The following is a 22763-nucleotide window of genomic DNA, read 5'->3' on the forward strand; positions in this document are numbered from 1 at the left end:
CTCCCACCGGGCAACTGGGTGTCACCCTAGTACAGGCCCTGCCCCGTACTCCCCGTGGGACAAGTGCACGTCTTCCCAGCACAGGCCCCGCCCCATATCTCCCACGGGGCAAGTGACGTCACCCCATGGTGCAGGCTGACAGTTGGCTCCGCAGCGCAAGCCCCACCCCGTATCCCCCGCGGGGCGAGCGGTATCACCCCAGCCCAGGCCCCACCCCGTATCCCCCGCGGGGCGAGCGGTATCACCCCAGCCCAGGCCCCACCCCGTATCCCCCGCGGGGCGAGCGCACGGCACCCCAGCGAGGGCCCGGCCCGGCCCTGTATACCCCGCGGGACAAACGCGCGACACCCCGGCCCCATATCCCCTGCGGGGCGAGTGCACGGCGCCCGGGCCCAGGCCCCGCCCTGTATCCCCTGCAGGGCAAGCGCGCGGCACCCCGGCCCGGCCTGGCCCAGTATCCCCCGCAGAGCGAGCGCGCGGCACCCCGGCCGGGCCCCGTATTCCCTGCGGGGCGAGCGCACCCTGGCCCAGGGCCCCGTATCCCCCGCGGGGCGAGCGCGCGGTGGCCCGGCCCAAGGCCCGGCATCCCCCGCGTGGCGAGCACGCGGCGGCCCGGCCCGGCCCGGGGCCCCGTATCCCCCGCGGGGCGAGCGAGCGGCGGCCCGGCCCGGCCCAGGGCCCCGTATCCCCCCGCGGGGCAGGCGAGCGAGCGGCGGCCCGGCCCGGCCCAGGGCCCCGTGTCCCCCCGCGGGGCGGGCGCGCGGTGGCCCAGCCCAGGGCCCCGTATCCCCCCGCGGGGTGAGCGAGCGAGCGCGCGGCGGCCCGGCCCGGCCCGGCATCCCCCGCGGGGTGAGCGAGCGCGCAGCGGCCCAGCCCAGCCCAGCATCCCCCGCGGGGTGAGCGAGCGAGCGCGCAGCGGCCCAGCCCGGCCCAGCATCCCCCGCGGGGTGAGCGAGCGGCGTCCCGGCCCGGCATCCCCCGCGGGGTGAGCGAGCGCGCAGCAGCCCGGCCCGGCATCCCCCGCGGGGTGAGCGAGCGAGCAAGCGGTGGCCCAGCCCGGCATCCCCCGCAGGGTGAGCGAGCGAGCGAGCGCGCACGCAGCAGCCCGGCCCGGCATCCCCCGCGGGGTGAGCGAGCGAGCACGCGCGCGGCGGCCCAGCATCCCCCGCAGGGTGAGCGAGCGAGCGAGCGCGCGGCGGCCCGGCCCGGCATCCCCCGCGGGGTGAGCGAGCGAGCGGCGGCCCGGCCCGGCATCCCCCGCAGGGTGAGCGAGCGAGCGAGCGCGCGGCTGCCCAGCCCAGGGCCCCGTATCCCCCCGCGGGGCGGGCGGGCAAACGGCCCGGCCCAGGGCCCCGTATCCCCCCGCGGGGCGGGCGGGCGAACGGCGGCCCGGCCCGGCCCAGGGCCCCGTATCCCCCCGCGGGGCGGGCGGGCGAACGGCGGCCCGGCCCGGCCCAGGGCCCCGTATCCCCCCGCGGGGCGGGCGGGCGAACGGCGGCCTGGCCCGGTCCGGGGCCCCGTATCCCCCGCGGGGCGGGCGGGCGAGCGAGCGCGCAGCGGCCCAGCCTGGCCCAGCACAGGGCCCCGTATCCCCCCGCGGGGCGAGCGAGCGTGTGGCGGCCCGGCCCGGGCCCCCGTATCCCCCCGCGGGGCGGGCGGGCGAGTGAGCGAGCACACAGCAGCCCAGCCCGGGGCCCCATATCCCCCCGCGGGGCGGGCGGGCGGGCGAGCGAGCACACACAGCGGCCCAGCCCGGGCTCTCGTATCCCCCCGCGGGGCGGGCGGGCGAGCAGCGGCCCGGCCCAGGGCCCCGTATCCCCCCCCGCGGGGCGGGCGGGCAAGCGAGCGCGCGCGTGGCGGCCCAGCCCGGCCCAGGGCCCCGTATCCCCCCCCGCGGGGCGGGCAGGCAAGCGAGCGCGCGGCGGCCCAGCCCGGCCTAGGGCCCCGTATCCCCCTCCCCCGGGGTGGGCGAGCGCGCAGCGGCCCGGCCCGGCATCCCCCCGCAGGGCGGGCGAGCGAGCGGCAGCCCAACCCGGCATCCCCCCGCGGGGCGGGCGAGCGAGCGCGCGGCAGCCCAGCCCGGCCCGGCCCGGCCCAGGGCCCTGTATCCCTCCGCGGGGCGGGCGGGCGAGCGCGCGGCGGCCCAGCCCAGGGGCCCGCCCCGAGGGGGGATACGGGGGAGCGAGCGTGCGGCGGCCCAGCCCGGCATCCCCCCGCGAGGCGGGCAAGCGAGCGAGTGCGCGGCGGCCCAGCCCAGGGCCCCATATCCCCCCGCGGGGCGGGCGGGCAAGCGAGCGCGTGCGCAGCAGCCCAGCCCGGCCCAGGGCCCCGTATCCCCCCGCGGGGCGAGCGAGCGCACGGCGGCCCGGCCCAGGGCCCCGTATCCCCCCGCAGGGCGGGCGAGCGAGCGAGCGCGCAGCGGCCCAACCCAGCCCAGGGCCCCATATCCTCCCGCGGGGCGAGCGCACCCCGGCCCGCAGTGCTCACCATGCACTAGGCAGAATACAGAGGGTCTCACCTTCCGAGCAGACAAAGCACCAGCTGACGTTGACGTGCTCATGGTTTCTGCAGCCCCGCCGGGGAGAGAAGTGAGCGGGGCAGATGATGCTGTTGGAGGCGAGGATCACTGTCCCAGCAGCCAGACAGAAATCATTGGCATGGTATGCCACCGGACACCGAACACAACGCATCAAGCGACCTGGTGGTGGTAGAGGTTGGACACAGGTAAACATTTGAGGGAAAGTGACCATTATAATTTGCTCCTAGAACTTACTTTTGTCAATATTCCGGCTTACAACAAAGGGTGAAATGGGTCACTTGGCGAAGGGTCACCTTGCCTCTAATTACGCCAGCTTCCCAAAAACACGGTCCCTGTGTTTAAATTAACTGATAGAACAGCATGCCCCAATGGTGGGTGCTGCACCCCGGGCAGAGGGGCTGGAGAGCGAGCCCGTCCTGCACACAGCCTGCGGCAGAGGCTCCAGGCATTGCAACATGGCACGGGCCCACAGATGGCTCCCCCCAGCTGTCAGGTGGGCATCAGCTCACAGCTGTGAGCCCCCCCCGAATCATGCTGACAGCCCGAACCTGCACGGGGTCTTTTTCACAGCAGGGAGCCTACCAGCAGGGAAACCGACATTCTCGCCGAGATGGAGTTAGGGTATCGGTGTAGTGGCCACGTGCTGCAGCGGGAGCAGCTCTGTGGTGCAGACACTGACATCACGTCGACCTAACTCTGGAGGGTGGACCAAGCCTCAGCTTTGGCCCGGCCTGACCCGGGGAGCAGCTGAGACAAAGCTGAACGGGATCGCCGTCCTGGGCACCAGGTTGCCACATCCAGAGCAGGGAGATGGGCCCAGCCTAAGCATCCACACTGCACTGTAAAGCTGTGGGTACAATCGCTGGACCCGGGTCTCAGCCATGCTAGCGTGTCCATTTTGAACCACACAGACCTTCTGACTCAGGTCTGTGTCCACACTGCAAACTGACATCGAGTGCACCGGAGTCTCACCGGGACTTGAGCTCAGCCCCACGCCACAGCAGGGTCCTAGGACCCGGGTCCTGAGTCAGGCTGATTGATATGTGTGCGTGGACAGAGCAGGGTCTTCGACTCACACCTGAGTCAGAGCCCAGGCACTGCGTGGATATGGCCTAGCTAGAGAGCAGCAAGTTCACGGTCCAGCACCTTCCCCCGAGGACCAGATTTACACAGCCCACAGCAAATGTCACATGATGGAAGACTGAAGAACAGGCACTGGGCGGGAGACACCAAGCACCTCAAAGTGCTCCAGAATTACGCCTGCTTTGGATGCAAGAAAGGGGCTCCCGCCTTTTCTCCCTGACCAGCCCCAGCAACTGCAGGCACAGAAGGGTTTCTGTACCTTTAGACGCAGACAGGTTCGCGGGGTTAGCAGCATGACAAGTCATACAGATGTGCAGTGAGCATCGAAAGCCCTTGTTCTGCATGACCGTGGGTGGATACTTCTGCACACACTCTTCATGGTAGTACTTCCCGCACAAGGGGAGCAAGCACCGCCTCACGTCCTCCCCACTGCTCTTGCACACAAAGCAGGTGTGGACGCCTGGAGGAGAGAACACCGGTCACATGGCAAAAGGGAAGGAGCTCTCTCAAAGCAAAAGTTACCACCTCCGGCCAGACTGGCTGGCTCCTTATGAGCCCCCGGCCTGGACTGCACAGCTTCCCAGCCCCCTCCATGCTCTCTGGCCCTGGCCATTTGTCCCAAGAGCAAAGTGAGCTCAACTCATGCCTTCTGCCAATGGCACACTTGAAAGCAGCCCCACACGAGCACCCAGCAAGCGGCCTGCCCTCCCACCCGGCCCCGTACCTGTCGAACACTCATTGCAGATAAACTTGCCCTTCGGCATTTCTGAGAGCCCGAGGCACTGCAGATGGAAAGCACCACAGCACTGCGCTTCACACAGCAACAACTCCCCCGGCTTCTCACAGATCTGTGTGGGGAGGGAACACGGCGTTACTGCTGGGACAAACCCCTGGCTGGATACACACAAGGAATGCAGCTGGCAGGCTGGCTGAGCCTGCCGCAAGGACACCCTATGGAAATCCCTTCACACCAGCACCACTACCTCCCCCTGAGTCCCTGCTGTGAAGCAATGGCTTAAATACGCCCCACGTCGTTCCCAGCCACCCAGCTCCCACCCCACTGCCGCAGGGATATGCACCCGGAGCCTGCTGCAGGAGGGACGGGCACTGCAGAGCAGTCATGCCGCATCTACACACAAGGGAAGTGGCCATTCAGTGCAAGGCACAGGAATAACTGGACAGCCAAGTCTCCTGACAAGAGGGGCCCATCACCAAGGATCCAGAGAACATTAGTTAACTCAATCAGATCTGCTTTGAGGTTGCTTTGTTAGCCAGGGTATTAAGTGTGCTGCACAGTTGCTCAACACCACTGTCAGTGTTATGAAGGTTCACCCAAAGACCGTAGCTCCCTACCTGACACACGTTCTCCTTGAGGGCTGCTCCTCCTCCTCGCTCCCCCTGCATCTTTTTGGATGAAGGCACTCCATGGTCATTCTCAGACCCATCCTCATTGAGCTCCTTGGGGCTTGCAGCACTCCCATGGATAGGTATCTCTCCCTTTAGAAAAGAAATCCAGAATTTGGACTGTCAGTATTTCCTGGCCCACCCTCTGGGCTGTTAGTTTGGCTATCAAGCACATACAGGTTTTCAGCTGGGCTGCAAGCAGTGCCTTTAACTCTCATCCTGCCTGCCTCATGCCCTGGGGAAAATGCCCTCTGCACTGTTCCGCTCTGAGGTTTTATGAGGGAGGAAGCTTTGGTTTGCACTTTAACCCCAGGTATTCAATTTGGCTCGCTTGCTGCCCACGACCCCTCTTCCTGGGGCTCTCTCTTTGGATTAATTCTGCCCCAACCTGACCCAACAGAAACACTCAGTTTGGTGCCAGAACAGTCCTGTAGCCGCCGATATGGCCCAGAAAACTTCCCCAAGGCACTGCGTACACACTCCACTGGATGAGATGCAAATGAGCAGAGCATGGTCAAAGCAACCATTATTTCATTCTGCGTATCAGAGCGCCAGGAACACACTGACACTATTTTAACTGGGGGTGTTGGCTGAAGCGATGCTAGAGAACCAGATTGCTGGTAACCGATCCAGTGGAGCTGCGCCAGGGCAGCAAGTCATCCCAGCCATCTCCTTTAGGGTGCAGTTCTATTCTGCATCCACCTGCAAGCCTAGATTCTAAAGCCAGACGGGGCCCTTCCGATTGTTTAGCGTGATCTCCTGCAGAGCACAGGCCACAACTGCCGGTGGCATTAAAGCATCTTTCAGAAAAAATCCAGGATCTTGCTTTAAAGACTTCAAGTGACGAGAACCCAGCACATCCCTCGGTGAGCTGAGTCACCAGGTCCTTGCAAGGTCCGAGACGGGCAGCAGGAGCTGCAGAACTCTCCAATCAGGGCGGAGAGACAAGGTGGGGGAGGTAATATCGTTTATTGGCCCCATCTGCGAGTGGGAGAGAGACCAGCGTTTGAGCTTACACAGAGCTACTCTTCGGGTCTGGGAAGGAGAGCCTGTCTGCATCTCTGTGGGGAGCTGGCCCCCACACTGCAGCGGCAGACCCCAAGGAAAGGAGAGTTCCAATTATCCTATGGAAGCCAGGTCCCCTGGAGAGCTACTGGTCCACTGGGTACTGCCTGGGGTTGGGAACATCCCGGGGGTGCCATGGGGATGAAGCCGTGCATGGCAATACCCCAAGTGTTGCAGGGGTATGGGATCAAGATGGCAAACGTGCCTGAGATCACGGAGGGATCTGAGCAATTCGGCTCACTGAACTTTGCTGGAGCGCAGGTGTATTGTACATGCCTATCCTGTGCCCATTCCCATCTAACCCAGAAGAGCTGTCACTCCAAGGTCAGCAAGCCCTAGGGGAGCCCTGTACCTGGTTCCGACAGGCAATAAGATGGCCTGGCACGTGCATCACATAAGGATTTCTGAGAACTCTGTTCTTTTCAGAAGCAGACAGACTCACACTCTTCCCACAGCATAGACAGTGAGGTGTCACAGAATCACTGCATACCCGCTGCTCACCAAGCCATACACTGAACACAGGCACTCAGATGGTGGTTCATCTGCACCCTCAGAAGGCACAGAGTGGTGGTCCAGTGTGCATTTGGAAAGCTCAAAGCAAGACGACGGTGCTGCTGACATGCCAGGACAGTCAGGATCATGAGTCCCGTCACAGCTGTCTGCTGTATTCTGCAAAGGATGAGGTATTCTTGCAGCAATCATTCGCAGCCAGACTGAAAAGCAATGCCACCCAAAGCGGTGACTTGCACTTCGCGTGCAAACAAACCTTGAGATGCTGGGGCCACACCTTTTGTCTGGGCAGAGAAAACAGTGGGGATGGATTACGCTGAGGTGTGCAAATGTCAGCATTCCCTGCTGTTAAGTACCATTGCTAAGGCTGCAGGTTTGTCATGGTGGTCACAATGTCACAGATACAGACGCTCCCCAGGTTACGCAAGACCCGACTTACGCAAATTCGCACGTGCGGAAAAAGTTCCATAAGCCAGAAATAAGGATTTTTGAGTTGCGGAAATTTTTGCATAACATACGGGTATACGTTTCTGACCTATGCAAAATTCGAGTTACGCAAGGCTTTCCGGAACCGAACGATTGCGTAAGCTGGGGGGTGTCTGTACCGTGATTTTTCTATTTGGCTAGGACTTTTCTTTGTGTCTGAGACTTTACTGAAGCAGGGTTTCCCAAATGCTGGGTTGCTGAGCTGGTGTGGAGCTGAGGGGGAGCCCTGGAGAGCTTATCCTGCAGCAGGGGCTCCTGTCCCATGAGGCTCAACCTGGCTCCCTGCTATGGCAACTGCAACCTGGTGCATGGGTTTGCAGCACTGCTCAAGTTTGGTCCGGCCACCCTCTATTATGACAGAGGCAGCTGAGCCAAATCTGAGTAAGTGGCACTGCAAACTAACAGACACTCAGGGTTGCGATGCCACTCACTCAAATTTGGCCCGGTGCCGCTCTGTTATCATGACCGAGGAGCGGCTGGGCCAAACCTGAGAGGCACTGCAACCCCTGCACCAGTCTGCAGTGGCTGGAAGGGGAAGCCAAGCAGACAGGTGCTGTTGCTGGAGGGTGAATGCAGGGTGGGTTCAATTTCCAGACCCCCTCCCTGGGGCCCTCTCCTCCTCACCAGGCCAGGATTCGGGTTGTGGTGCAGAGGCAGAGGGTGCTGTTGTGGGTGGTCAGCGTCCCCTCAGGAGGGCAAGGAGCGGTGGGGCAGCAGCAGAGGGAAGGATTCTGGCCTGCTGAAGACTCCCTCAGGAATCTGGACCCTGGGTGGGGCACAATAAAAGACAATATGAAGTTGGTGGGTCACCATGCTAAAAAGTTCAGGAACCACTGACAAAGTGGTTTGAACCTGAATATTTGAAAAAATGCGTATTTTATATAAAGAGCTACAGAGAGTTGACTTTTCCAACCTGTGACTTTACACACCATTTCCCCAGACCCCTTTGGTTCTTACTACATTTCCCATGGCTGCTCTGTGATTTTTGATTTAAAAAACACCATGAGAGATCTGCAGTCCTAGTCACTGCCTCCTTTGCTCGTGCGTTTCTCCATCACTGCAGCCATTTTTAACCGGGCAGGAGTTTGCAGGGAGGAGTTCTGGAGCGAAGTAGGGATGCACGGATGGCACACTGAAGTATGGGACAGAGATAAATGGAGCAAATCATGTTTATTAAGCACACAAAAGTGGAAGCCCAGCAGCAACAACAAACTAGATCAAAACCACAATACTACACACCAGGCACTTCTGCGGACGACAGGGGTACGGAATGCGTGTCCCGGGGAGCCTGAGTCACTCTGTCCAGTTTGTTGGCAGAGATGGAATGCCCTGGAAATGCACAGGAAGGAACAGACCAGTATGGCACAGACCAAAACGAGCTGCCACCATCCTGTACCACAGCACTGTATGAGGAGGTGGTATGTACAGGTCAGATGCAGGGGCCTGCTAATGGGATAATGGCACTAATTGCCTGTGTCTTTGGATGTGCTTTCTCAGGCGTTCATTCCCTTTGGAATGCTTGCTCCTGCCTCCTCCTTTCTCTGCCATGAGGGACGTATTACTTCAGAGTCTCTGTCCTCTTCCCCGACTTGGCTTCTGCCTGGAAGCTGCACATAGGAGCAGAGTCCCCTTTGCACATCCCCCTGCAGCTCCAGGGTCAGATCCTTTTGTTCTCCATTTCCCCCCAAGGACTGGTGAAGCATTTAGCCCGCTGATGTTCTCAGACGCCTGATCCCCCTCCTGCTCAGCAATGCAGCAGTGGTTCCTGTAACAGAGAAGAGGGTTAATAGGTTTACTGACACTGGAAACCCTTGGAATACCAAGGAATGCAATAGTTCTGGTTCCTGCTCACCTTGGGATTCCAGTGCCACTCATAGGACCTATCTGAGCAAGCGAGGGCAAGGACTTGGATTATTCTCCTGGATAACACAGGAGGACATGTTCATGGAGCCGGAGAGGCACTATGCATTTCCCTGAGGGATCTGGAAGTTAGTATTACACTTGATCTGATTAGTAAGGCCAGCCACCTAGCTGTGCAAAGATTACCAGAGACTGCTCTGAAATCTGGAGGAAAGTTCTCTGTTGGATTACTGCCCCATGTTTGCAGATAAGTAAATAGTGCACTGCATTGGTGTGGGGCCAACAGAGACAATGTAGCCTGCGTGGGGCCATGCTGCCCCAGGTGTGGTTTGGTTTACTGCAATAGAACGCTCCTGCCAGGACATCTCCTATATTTCAGGGTTTGACCTAAAACCCATCCTGCTTGGCTGCCCTTTTGAGTCCAGGCACATGCATGGCTAAGCCAGTCACTGTATGCTGAGGGCTTGGGACTTCTGCTCCAGCTTGGAATAATGCTCCACACAGACAAATGTAGAAGGGGCGGCTGAACCTGGTGGAGCAGAGCCAGCTGGGCAGGGGGTGGCACAGGAAGCCGCCATGTGCACTGTGGAAGGGAGACTTCCTCTCTCATGAGTTTGCAGCTGAACATTTCTCATAAGAACCAGACACATTGCCCCCTCCTCGGCCCTGAATCTGCCAAACCAGCCCTGGTCAGTGAGAATAAATAACAACCACGTACCTTGTACAAAGGGCAGGCATCTCTTCCTGAACCTTCTGCCACTGTCTCTGCAGCTTACGATTCATTGAAGAGTCCTGGGGAGTCTGGCATGTTCACAGGCATGGCCTGAGCCATATCCTGGACTTGCCCACGCCAGAGCTGTCACCCCACCCCGCCTGGCGCTCCAACATCAGGTTTCACAGGAGGGTGAGTGCAGAAAATACAGTCTTGTTCAGCATGAAAGGGGCAGGTTTCCTCTGCCTTGGAGCAGCTGTTATTATTCCATACTTTGCTGTCCTGGACCTTCAGGTCAGTCTCCCCACACTGTGCACCAGAGTGAGGGTTACCCTGCTGGCAAGCTATTTGGATACCCACTCACAGTCCAGGTCACTCAATTACAGAGCTCAGTTGCGACGGGATCTCCTTGTCACCCTAGACACTCGCAAGGGTCCAGACATTTCTCTCCGGCCAGCTGGCAGCATGCTCACACCATGGCTGCTAGGAGACCTGCTCTGAAACTGGCGTGCCAGAACACACAGCAATCACAAGCAAGTGGAAGCTGGCAGGGAACAGCACACAATGAGCTCTACAGGTCTTCGGAAAACTTGTTCCCAGGCCAGCAGAAAGTACGGCCGAAAGGCCACCGCGGCCGTGCCTGGGGCCCTGCGAGGAAGCGGCGGGAGGGTGACCTGCACGCCCGTGCTTGCCCCCACACCAGTACTGCACCAGTGGAGACTGCCATGGCAGTGAGCAGCAGAGGGGTTAGCCTTGCTCGGGTGAACAGCTGTGAACCACTGGGAGCCATTACAGCAACACAGTGATAAGAAATGCCTACAGCTGGCTCCTAACATACATCCTGCCAGCACTGGGTGTTGTTCAAGGTGAGCCATTTGAAGTGGGAGGCCTAGAGGTTCCCTCCTCTCTCAGGACATGTCTTGGGGAGACCTGGCTCATTCCTAAAAGGCAAAATGTGGCAGTCAGAGATACTGTTATGAGCGGTCTCTGGCAGGGTGCTTTCACATATCCAAAGAGGGAGTGACCCACTGGTGCAGGGGAAACACCCCAACTCTGACCTCTGGATTGAGGGCAGAATTCTAACAAGGGGTTGCCAGAAAGCAACCAAGAGCCCTGACCTCACGAGTGGTTCTCAATATCCTCTTCCACAACTCTGCAGCTAATGCTGGAGTGCAGAACGCAGACAAGAGGCGACTGCAGCATGTGGTGCCCACGCTCCAGAGTTCGTTCTGCTTATCAGTGTGCAAGAAGGCAGCATTCCCCGCTGCAGCAGCCACGGCCTTTCAATTGAATGAAAAACCTTCCAAACTGGCAAAGCAAAACGCCAGATGAAATTCCGCTCTGTCATTGCTTGGAACCCTCTCTCACGGTGAAATTAGCTGAGCAATAGCCCCCAAATTAAGCCCAAGCTTCAGTGGCCTTTAAAAAACAGCTGCTAATTCAAAGTGATACATTCCGTTTAAACTCAGAACAATTTAAATGCTTCTCTCCCATTTAGCCAATCAAATGCTGCAGAGTTTGTTTTTCAGAGGATACTCTGAAGAAGGAGAGGAGAGGTTAAAGGGTTCCTTGATAAAGTTTGCAACACCTAGAAGGACCAGCAGTACCTCAGAACTGGGAGCTTCCCCCAGTGCATCTTCACTCCTTCCTTTCTTGTACTGCGCTGTAGCTGGGGAGTATCGCTGTCTCTTGCGCTTTCTCTGCTTCTCAGGGAGTCTGTCAGGAGCTGATGGGAGAGACATGTGTCAAGACAACGGAGAAGTAATGCTTCTCCTGGCCATGAGCAGTGCAGTGAATTCTGCAGTTCAGGCTAGGAAGCTCCAAACTTGTCCCACTGCACTAATGGATAATGAGGCCAGGTCCAGTACAAGCCTGCAGGCAATGCCTTGGAATGCAGTTCCCAAATGGCTATACTGGTGACACCTCCTGTTCCTGCAGCCCCTCCCGGGGGCATGGACCTGGGAAATGGGGATTCGTTTTGGCGCGGCAGCAGAAAAACTCAAAGCCATTCCTGCTCTCCCTGAGACCCCAGCGGGGAAGCGCGGCAGCCAGCTCAAAGCACTGCGAGAGGTTTAGAGATTTTAAAAAAGAAAAGGAGTACTAGAGACTAACCAATTTATTCGAACATCAGCTTTCGTGAGCTACAGCTCACTTCATCGGATGCATGAGATTTTAAAGCTATTAATCGAAATGCTGATTAATTGTCCCCCTTCCCTAAGTGTTGCAACTCAAACTTCCTTGACTTTGGCTCAAGGGAGGGAAAAAGTGCAATACAACTCCAAAATTCCCTGCTGGCAGACCGGCCCCTGCTGAGCCTGGTGCAGGGCTCGCTGTGGCACAAGGCCCCTACAACAGCCACACTAGACACCCTCAGTAACATCCTCACTTTGGGCCAATGGCTAGGGGTGTGAATCGTACCCTGGGCCTTGGCCTGCAGGGGCACCGAGCACTATAGAAGCTGCCTTCCATGGAAGGTGTGTATGTCCAGTATCTCCACTGCCCACAGGAAAGAAGATGCACTGCCATCTTTTGATAAATGAAAGCAATCAAATCAGGAGTCCAGGGCATTACTCCTGGCAACTCGAGAGCTATTGCTGAGTGCACAATATCCACTGTCCGTATTCAGTCACAGCGGCATGTAACGTGCTGGCTTGGCACCTGCATCATGACAGGTGATAGAGAAAAAGCAAATCTTTAAGGGAGGTATGGAAATTCCTCTTCCTGCCTCTTCCTCTTCCAAAATGCAGGGCTTTCAAAAACTGGCTTTCAGGAGAGACAGAAATCCCTAAACCTCGGTATCCCCCAAAAACTCACCATCAGTAACAACTTGGCAGGATCTCAGGAGAAAAACTGCACTGAGAAACCTCTATCTGAACAAGCAGAAAGCACCCATCTAACCCCAGCCCCACCGCAGGACAGTGCTCTGGAGACAGAGAGCCACTCACAGCTGCATTGCTCTCTTCACCAATTTCACACTTTACAGAGCTTGGGGGGGGGGGGGTGGTTGTGGGGGCAGGCACAACTTTAAACAAATCAATTAGTTCTCCTGAGCAGTAAATGCCTCTGTAAACCCTGACTGGGTGCTACCTATACACATGGTCTTCTGCCACAGGAACTAACGTACGTGGTTTGCCAAGAGCCCTGGCACAGACCACCCCAGGAATGGAACCAGGGGCTCCTTGCTTTGTTTCACAGACGCCTAGTATTTCCTACCTTCTCCGAGATCCAAAAACTGGGGTGTGGAATAAAATTCAGAAAGGTCATTCTCCAGAGGGCCAGCATCAAAACACTGGGAATACAAGATTGAAACAATTTACCAATTGCATTCAGACACGAGCAAGGAGATGGTGTTTTCCTGAGCAATTCAAGCTGAATGTTTTTATGAACTGCTGTTATAAGTAATATCTCAGATTCCAACAAACCGAAAGAGATCAGAGAAAACAGGATCCTGTCAACTTTCAATTAATTTGCTTCGTGTTGGACAAATCTTTGTACATAGCAAGTCAACTGGCTGGGCAGCTGGAGTGCTCTGGCTGCTGCTGCTTATCATGCTGACCAGTGTCATCTCACTGGTTCCTCATGCTCCCCGCCTGTGCGTTGAATCCACCTGTTGTCTCTCATCGTACACTTAGCCAGTGAGCTCACTGGCTCAGAGCCTGTCTCTCTGCCATACGTTCGTACAGGGCTTAGGACAACGGGGCCCTAATCTCGGGATGCTACCGCACCACTAACATTAAGAATCCTGTTGTCTGGGGGGCTTCACGCAGCAACAAGGGAGAGAGAAACATCTTTCAGAATAGGAAAATGCAATCACAAACCCACAAAAATTGGCAAGGGCTCTTGGGTAGGCACAAAACCTAAAATGCATGCACAATTCTGGTCTCCCATTTGTAAGAAATATTAATTCAAACTGGAACAGGTGCAGAGAGGAGCTACTAGGATGATCCTTATGAGAGGAGACTCACAGAGCCTGGCTTGTTTAGCCTAACCAAATGAAGGCCTAGGGGCGATATGGTTCCTCTCTATACATATATCAGAGGGATAAACACCAGGGAGGAAGGGGAGTTATTTAAGTTAAGGGCCAATGAAGAACAAATGGATAAACTGGCCATCAACATGTTTAGGCTTGAAATCAGACAAAGGTTTGTAACCATCAGAAGAGTGAAGTTCTGGAACAGCCTCCCCAGGGGAGCAGTGGAGACAAAAAAAACTAACTTGTTTCAAGACTAAGCGTGCTATGGAAGGGGAGCTATGATGAAGTTGCCTGTAAGGACATATGGCTCATCCATGACGCTATTAATGACCATATCCCAAGGCCGGAGGTGGGACATTAGAAGAGGAGGGCTCTGAGTTACTACACACAATCCTTTCCCAAACATCAGGCTGGTGGTTCTCGCCCACTGATCACCGTATTTCGGGCTGGGAAGGAATTTTGCACCAGGTCAGATTGGCAGAGACCATGGGAGGTTTTTCGCCTTCCTCTGCAGCATGGGGCATGGGTTACTTGCAGGTTTAACCTAATGTAAACGTTGGATTCTTTGTAACTTGAAGTCTTTAAATCATGATTTGAGGATGTCAGTAACTCAGCCAGGGGTTAGAAATCTATTGCAGGAGTGGGTGGGCGAGGCTCTATGGCCTGCAATGTGCAGGAGGTCAGACTAGATGATCATGATGGTCAACTTCTGACCTTAAAGTCTGAATCTTTTTATCTCATTTTTTGAAACCATGTTACCTGGTGAACATTAGAGACCAATGGGTGATTTTCCTTTAAACATCAGAATCCAACACCACAGAGAGCAACTTGAACATTTCATACCATCGGAACCCCGTCAATTTAAAGTATAGGTTTGATGAGACCCAGCTAAGACTCATTCTGATGTTCACCAGCTTGCAGAGGAGGGTGATGAGAGAAATGTCGTTCCTGCTTCAGAGAAAATTTGGTATATGAAAATTCAGGGGCTAGGACCTCAGGATCAAGATCAAGCAGCAACAGAATAGAACACATGGAGACTCCCTACTCCAACCGGAAAAGTCTACTGTAGAGCACTTCCACCTGGGAGTCCTGGTGAGAGCTCCCTGGAGTGCCGTTTGCCAATGCAAATTAAAGGAGAGGGATGTTTCACAGCAGAAACTATCCAGTCCCCATAAGAAGCAAAGTTATTTCCCTCCTTATCTAACTTCAATTGTTTTATTCACCGTAACACAGAGACTAAAATGTGGAGACTCAGCACAGGACTCATGTGGCTAAACATGACCTGGTGCCGACAGGTGTTGTTAGTGCTGTCGGGAAGCAGTGCTAGTTAGGATGAATTTATAAGGAGATTTTGTATAACATGTTCTGAGTGGATTTGCACAGAGCAGTCCCTAAAAATCAAGAGCAGTCACCGTAGCCGAGGACATAGCGCTACCCCAAGAGTCGGAGAGCCGCGTTATTACGTCATAATTCACAGCTGCAGCCAGCTAGACACACACCACGCTGGCTGGTGTTTCATTCCCAGCTAGCACTCAGGGTTTGCTGGAAGGAACATACCTTCTTTGGAGGAGTCCACCCCTCCTTCTTTGGCATAAACACAGCATCCAAATCGTTGGATTCCAAGAGCTTCTTAGTTGGCTTCCTCTGACGCTTACTCTCCACATTCCCTGCAATAAAGTTCTAGTTAGGAAAAATACAGTTCCTTTAACTGGACTCAGACTAACAAAATCCATCATCAGATACTGACTGACATTTAAAATCTCATCCACCTGCTACCCCTTGTGTCTTAGGCTGTAGGCTCTCAGAGGCAGTGACTATTAGGCATTTTACATGTGTGGAGCACCCAGCGTTACACACCTCAGCCTGGCTGTGATCTTTAGGTTTTACCACAATATCTATGTTTAAACAACAACGTCAAACTCACAGAAAACCCGGAGCTGTCAGGTCAGACAGCACACACCAGCAATGCAACTTAGAGAGAGCCAGGCAATCAGCAGCTACATCACTCACCAGCCCTCTGACCACCGCTCACCAGTCTCCTTCTCTACCTCGACAAGTTCCCTTCCACCACCCACAACCCACATATCTCCACCTCCATCCTGAACACCAGCTGTCTGTACCATTGTGTGTTCACATGCTACCATCAGGTCGGTATGGCTTCAAAAATTACATTAGATGTACTTCTATATTTGATTCTGTATTGGTGCATTTAGGTGAGTGAGGATCCAGTTGCTGGTAACAGTGTTTCGGGCAGTTTCTTCAGACCATAGCTACAGCGCTTCTGGTCTCGCAATCATGGGGAAGGATCAAGTCTAACTCAAGCACTTGCCTCGTACAGATGCAGCAATTACACTATGATCCTGTTTATCCAAAGTGTTCTGGGGACATCAAAAAAACTTTCAGACTAACAGGAATATAACTGTTGCAAGCAGCATCCATGCAGAGATAAACATGATCAGAAAAAATGGTGACTCACCTTCTCATAACTGTTGTTCTTCGAGATGTGTTGTTCATGTCCATTCCAATCAGGTATGTGCGTGCTGCGTGCACACCAGCCGGAAGATTTTTCCCTGAGCAGCATCTAGAGGGTCGTTCTGGGCACCACCTGGAGTCGTGCCTTCATGGCGCCTAATATAGGGCCCTGCCAACCCCCAGTTCCATCTTGCTGGCTGCTCCGACAGAGAGGTAGGAGGGTGGGTATTGGAATGGACATGAACAACACATCTTGAGGAACAGTTACGAGGAGTAACCGTTTTTTCTTCGAGTGCTTGTTCATGTCAATTCCAATCCGGTGACTCACAAGTCTAAGCTCAGGAGGTGGGATTGGAGTCTGCCACCGATTAGAGCACTGCTCACCAGAAGGCTGCATCGTCTCTGGCCTGCTAAGTGATCACACAGCACATCGTGAAAGTGGGTATGGAGGACCACATCGCTGCTCTGCGGATTTCCTGGGTGGAAACCTGTGCCAGGAATGCTGCTGAGGAGGCCTGAGCTCTAGTGGCGTGCACGGTGATTGACTGAGAGGGCACCTTTGCCAAGTTGTAGCACTCCCGAATGCAGGACGTGATCCATGACGAGATACAACTGAGAGGAGACGGAGACTTTTCATTCTGTCCGCCACTGCCACGAATAACTGGAAGGACCTTCAGAAAGGCTTTGTTCTCTCGATGTAGAAGGCTAGCGCTCTGTGGACATCCAGTGAATGAAGCCTCTGCTCCCTGGAGCTGGAGTGAGGCTAAGGGTAGAATACATTGAGGAAGATGTCCTGGTTGACGTGAAATTGGGAAACAACCTTTGGGAGAAAAGCCAGGTGAGGCCTGAGTTGAACCTTGTCCTTATGGAACACGGTGTAAGGGGGCTCTGAGGTTAGGGCTGAGCTCAGACACACTCCGAGCTGAGGTTATCGCCACCAGAAACGCCACCTTGTATGAGAGAGAAGCAGGGAGCACGTTGCCAGTGGCTCAAATGGTGGCCCCATAAGTCTGGAAAGGACCAGATTGAGGTCCCAAGCCGGGACCGGCTGTCCGACCTGTGGTTATAGCCTGTTGAGACCTTTAAGGAAGCGACTGACCAACAGATTGGCAAAGACTGAGTGTGCCTCTGCAACTGGGTGGAAGGTGGAGATGGCAGCCAAGAGAACGCTTATTGACGACACGGACAGCCCCTGCTGCTTGAGGTGGAGGAGATAGTCCAGTATAAGTGTCACAGAGGTGACAGTTGGGGATGGGAGGTGCTGCGCCGACCAGACTGAAAATCTCTTCTACTTGGCAAGGTAGACAGCTCTCGTGGAGGGTTTCCTGCTGCCAAGGAGAACTTGTCTGACTTGACCAGAGCAAGAAAGGTTCAGCCATTCAGGAGGGAGCAAAACTGGTGACGCTTCCTGTTGCGTCGCGTGGCGAACAGGTCTATCAGGGGAAAGCCCCACTGATGGAAAATTGAGGTCACGACGCCCGGGTGAAGGGACCACTCGTGGCCGTGGAACAAGCTGCTGAGATGGTCCACCAGCTCGTTCTGTACTCCAGGGAGATACGATGCTTGCAGGTGTATTGAGTGCTCTACACAGAAGTCCCACAGCACAAGGACTTCCTGGCACAGGAGAGAGGAGCATGCACCCCCAGTTTATTGATATAAAACATCGCCGAGGTATTGTCTGTCAGGACTGATGCACACCTCCCTGCTAAGTGGGCTCTGAAAGTCTGGTATGCCAGGCACGCCGCTCTCAGCTCTTTGACATTGATGTGTAGAGCGAGATCCACCTGAGATCAGAGGCCTTGTGTTCTGAGGTGTCCCAAACGTGCTCCCCAGCCCAAGTCTAATATGACGAGAGGGATGGCTGGGGGCTGGTGAAGGGGATGCCAGCACATATTACCTGCGGGTCAAGCCACCATAGGAGGGAGTCGACTGCTGGGTGAGGCAGGGTTACAATCCTGTCCAAACTGTCCCGGGCTGGCCACTGACACCGGCCATGACTGAAGAGGTCGAAGTCTGAGCTTGGTGTGCTGTACTACGTAGGTACATGCAGCCATGTGTCCTAGAAGTTTCAGGCAGTTCCGTGCTGTGGTGGTGGGGAACTGCCTGAGACTTTGAATGTTGTCGCCGAGGGCTCGGAATCTTGCTTTGGGAAGGAACTGTGTTGAGTCCAGTACCACCCTTACAAATCCCATCTGCTGAACCGGGGACAGCTTTGATTTCCCCTTGTTCAGTGGCAGGCCCAGTTTGTCGAATGTCATTCTTATGAAGATGACTTGCATCTCTACTTGAGCCCTGGATCGACCCTTGATCAGCCAGTTGTCGAGGTATGGGAACACCTGTACCTGTCGCCTACGCAGGAACATGGCCACGACTGCCAGGCACTTGGTGAATACTTGAGGTGCCACTGACAGGCTGAACGGGAGGACTGTGAACTGGTAGTGGGTGTTGTTCACCACAAACCTGAGGTACTTCCTGTGGGACGGAGTTATCGCTATGTGAAAGTACGAGTCCTTCAAGTTGAGGGCGACTTACCAGTTTCCTGGATCCAGTGAAGGGATGATGGAAGCTGAAGAGACCATGCGGAATTTGAGTTTCTTCACGAACCTGTTGAATTATCGCAGGTCTAGGATTGGCCTGAGCCTGCCCTTGGCTTTTGGTATTAGGAAACACCAGGAGTAGAAGCCCTTGCCCTTCAGCTCCCGAGGAACCTCTTCCACTGCCCCTAGTGAAAGGAGCGAGTGCACCTCCTGTACAAGGAGTTGCTCATGAGAGGGATCCCTGAAGAGGGACGGGGAAGGGGGTGGAAGGGCACAGAATTGGATGGAGTATCCCCTCTCTACTGTGTGGAGCACCCAGTAGTCCGAGGTGACACGGGACCACGCACGGTACAAAGAGGATAGTCAGAACAAAAAGGTAAGATGAGGTAGATCCAGTTTTTGATCTGGTACACTGTCCTCGTGCGCGCCTTCAAAAGGCCTGTTTCTGGCCCACAGAAGACTTGGTCTGGCCAAAGCCCTGGCCTGAGGACAGCTGAGGCCTCTTTCTGCTGCTCCTGTTCCTCCTCTGGGAACTGTCCTGTCAGTTTTGCTGGTAAACTGTGGAGGTTGCGGCCTCAAATGCCTGCATAGTGTCACCAAGATCTAGACCTTCTGCTGCTGGACCTATCTGAACGATAGGACTCTGCCTCGGACTCCGAAAAAGAAGACCATGGAGGAGCAGCACTGGCTGGTGCCGCAGAGCGGTGCCAAACCTCTGGGGACTGATGCAGTTCCCCCCCACCTGCACACCGTGGGCTGTCGGTGCCAGGGAGTGGCACGTAGGAGATGGGGTGCAGCGTGACATCATCGCTGGCTTGCTCCTAGATGGAATAGGCAGCCTGGCTGACACCGATGTCTCATCTCTCCTTGGGGAAGGCGGAGCCGTCAGGTGAACAAGGTCCTGCGCTAACTCAAAAGTCTCCGGAGTGGAGTGGAGTTGAATGTCCTGGCCACGACAGTCCGGAGAGCAGTAGTGGGCTGGACTTCACTGGACCTGTTGCGGGGCACGAATCAATGAGCCCTTAGGAGTTGTCGGGCCCGAAGTAGGCTGGATGGGCTGAGGCCTTTCTCCTTTCTAGGAGCCGACTTGCGCACCGTCGGCACCGGTGCGCTCAGGAAGTTCCAGCTAGCCGTCACTGGCGGTCAGAAGGAACTGAGGAGGTGGCGGGTCGGCAGGGCCCTATATTGGGTGCTATGAAGGCGCAACTCCAGGGGGCGCCCAGGCCGACCCTACAGATGCTGCTAGGGGAAAAGTCTTCTGGCTGTTGTGCATGCAGTGTGCACACACCTGACTGGAATGGACACGAAACATGCACTCGAAGAAGAAGAGGGAGTTCTGAATACCCAGGTTTGGACAAACATGTAGTATGCGGAGAGCACATCACGGTATGGACAATGCTGGGAAATGTGAAGCGAGTAGCTTTTTCTTTGGCTACCAAATTTATAATTTATGCTTGCTCGCTTACAGCCACATTACTGAGTTTAACAAAACAGAAACCAGAGAGCAGTTCTTCAGCTTTCCAGCACCGATCTGAGTCAGAATTCCTGCAGCTAGACGCAAAGCAGACTCACGCATTTCAGAAGGGAGGCATGCTGCACATCGCTTACCTGATTTCAGAAAACGTTCCTCTGCCTCCAGAGAACAAGCAGAAACTTCAGACACATCAGGGGAAGATAACATCAGCTCCGGCAAATCTGAATGTCCTTCTAGGAGTAGGTCAGTGGGCTCAGAGGAATGGGATACTGGCTCTTCTAACAGCAAATGTTCTGCTTCAAGGACCGGAGGAGAATCTTTGGTTGAAGAGGAAGATGGAGTTGACATCACAGGATTCTGCTCCAGCTGAATACTCTGGATATCACTTCCACGACTGCATCGTGTTGGAAGCCTTTCCTCCCCCTTGAACTCAGACCTCTCCCGGGAACTCACCTAGCAGCAGCAACAGATACAGATGGAAGTGGGTTTAACCTGCCCTGTGCTATGCACAGCAAGAACACAAACAACATACTGCAGGGATACAAACCAGAGCCTGAGAGCAAAACCACAGAACGGGAGTTAGCAGCACGACGCTCTCACCTACCCTTTGCAATTGCTCCTGGCCCTTCTTTGATTTTTTCTTCGGTGCAAATATCTGATCATATTCTTCTGCATATTCCAGAAGCCGTTTGCTCGGCTTTCTAAGGCGTTTCTTTTCTGAATATGCTATGAAAAAAGAAAACAGCTTCAGGATGAAGTTTCTGAGAAGAGCAAAAGGCTGGCATGAAATCCCCTTCTAGCCTGTCCGTAGAGGTTGCTCCAGTACTGTTTTCCGGAAGCACCGTGAAGAAAAGGCAGTGTAATCCAGAGAAGAAAAGTCCCTTCACATGATTCTCTTGGACAAATTGTTATCTTCAAGGGGATGTCTGCACTGTGACAAAAGACTTGCGGCACAGCCACAACTAGCCAGGTTAGCTGACTGTGTCTTGCTGGGCTATAAAATTGCAGTGTAGACATCAGGCTTGGGCTGGAACCTGGGCTCTGGGACCTTGCCCCTCCTCGGGTCTCAGAGCCCGAACTCTACACTGCAATTTTATACCCCACAGCCCAAGCCCGAGTCAAATGATCCAGGCCAACTCTGGGTCTTCTACTGCAGTGTACCAGTTTCAGAGTAACAGCCATGTTAGTCTGTATTCGCAAAAAGAAAAGGAGGACTTGTGGCACCTGAGAGACTAACCAATTTATTTGAGCATAAGCTTTCGTGAGCTACAGCTCACTTCATCGGATGCACCAATGAAGTGAGCTGTAGCTCACGAAAGCTTATGCTCAAATAAATTGGTTAGTCTCTAAGGTGCCACAAGTCCTCCTTTTCTTTTTACTGCAGTGTAGATTCTAGTTCCTAACTTATTAACCCTTTCTTGGCACAGTGGGGGAGATTTTCAAAAGTGCCCAAGAGAGCCAGGCACCCTGAACTCTCACTGACAGTCAGAGAGAGTTCACCAGCAGATGCTACGCAGGCACATCTGGAAATCTCACCCTGCATCTCCCTTTCCTAAGCTCCCCCCACCACTGCCCTTTTCACACTATTTCCCTGCTATTTCAGACTCTCTCCCACTCTCTGTTGTTAAGTCCGAAGCTGTTGCTCTTTTTAACGTAGTTTAGAGTTAAGCCAGAGTTTCAATAGAAGCTGTGCTGGAAGCTTCTCTTCTTCCCACCTTTATTCTGCGCAGCCTTCAGGTGTCTCCCTCCCTCTCCTTCTGCAAACCCACTTATTCCACTTCGCTTCACAACACTCCACACTGCTATGATGCTGCCTGACCTGTTTGCTGTCTCAATCAGACTGCACGTTCCTCAGGGCACAGACCTGCCTTCCATACGTTTGTAAAGCATTGCAGTATTACAGAAAAATAAATGATAAAAATACTTCCATTCATAAATTCCGAAGCAAGAAGGAACCCTTGTGGTCATCTAGTGTGACCTCCTGCATAGCACAGGCCAGAGACCTGCCCCCACAATAATTGCTAGAGCAGAGCATTTAGAAAAACATCCAGCCTTGATTTAAAAATTGCCAGTGAGGGAATTCTGCACCAAAAAATTAAATATTCTGCACACATTTTAAAATCTGCATATTTTATTTGTCAAAATAACACAATATAATCACACCATTTTCAATTATTTGCTGATAAGTATTTTGAAATAAATTACCAAAAGAATTGAAAATGGTGTGATTATATTGTTACTGTGTTTCTGTGTTGTTTTGACAATTAAAATATGCAGAACTTTGCAAAATTTTTAGTTTTTCAGTTCAGAATTCCCTCAAGAGTACCACGGTTCTGTGTGGTGAAATCTGGATGCTCCTTGTGGGGAGTCTGGGTGCAGGGGGGAATCTGGATGGCTCAGTACGGGATTTTGGGGGCAGGGGGAATGGGACTCTGCAGGGGAGTCCAGGTGAAGGTGGTTAGGGCTCAGTTGGGGGGGCCCTGGGGAAATGTGGCTTGGGTGAGTGGGGGGTCAGGGTGCAGCTGGTTGGGACTAAGTAGGATGGGGTCTGTGTGTGGGGGGCTCCTGATGCAGGGGGTAAGGCTCGGCAGGGTGGAGGTTTGGGGAGGTCGGTGGAGCAGTTCTTGCTGCAGGGGGATCCTGATGTG

At 54.7% G+C, this 22763-nt stretch overlaps 1 protein-coding gene across 11 annotated transcripts in view; it reads right to left on the reverse strand.

Moving 5' to 3' along the window:
- The window catches only part of NSD1 (nuclear receptor binding SET domain protein 1), a 137641-nt gene that overhangs the window by 32765 nt on the left and 82113 nt on the right, over positions 1-22763 (reverse strand). For 7 of the 11 annotated variants that reach the window (XM_073355106.1, XM_073355112.1, XM_073355111.1 and 4 more), the window contains 10 exons: positions 20720-20841; positions 20250-20568; positions 15190-15299; positions 12873-12948; positions 11267-11385; positions 6593-6760; positions 4976-5119; positions 4347-4470; positions 3882-4082; positions 2519-2698 (listed from right to left, as the gene is read on the reverse strand). In XM_073355106.1, coding sequence (XP_073211207.1) covers positions 2519-2698; positions 3882-4082; positions 4347-4470; positions 4976-5119; positions 6593-6760; positions 11267-11385; positions 12873-12948; positions 15190-15299; positions 20250-20568; positions 20720-20841 — 1563 coding nt within the window. The remainder of the gene's footprint in view (positions 1-2518; positions 2699-3881; positions 4083-4346; positions 4471-4975; positions 5120-6592; positions 6761-11266; positions 11386-12872; positions 12949-15189; positions 15300-20249; positions 20569-20719; positions 20842-22763) is intronic. The other 4 variants (XM_073355114.1, XM_073355110.1, XM_073355105.1 and 1 more) reach the window with 3 other exon arrangements.

The sequence above is a fragment of the Lepidochelys kempii genome, chromosome 8 (genome assembly GCF_965140265.1).
Source record: "Lepidochelys kempii isolate rLepKem1 chromosome 8, rLepKem1.hap2, whole genome shotgun sequence".
Classification (NCBI taxonomy): Eukaryota; Metazoa; Chordata; order Testudines; family Cheloniidae; genus Lepidochelys; species Lepidochelys kempii.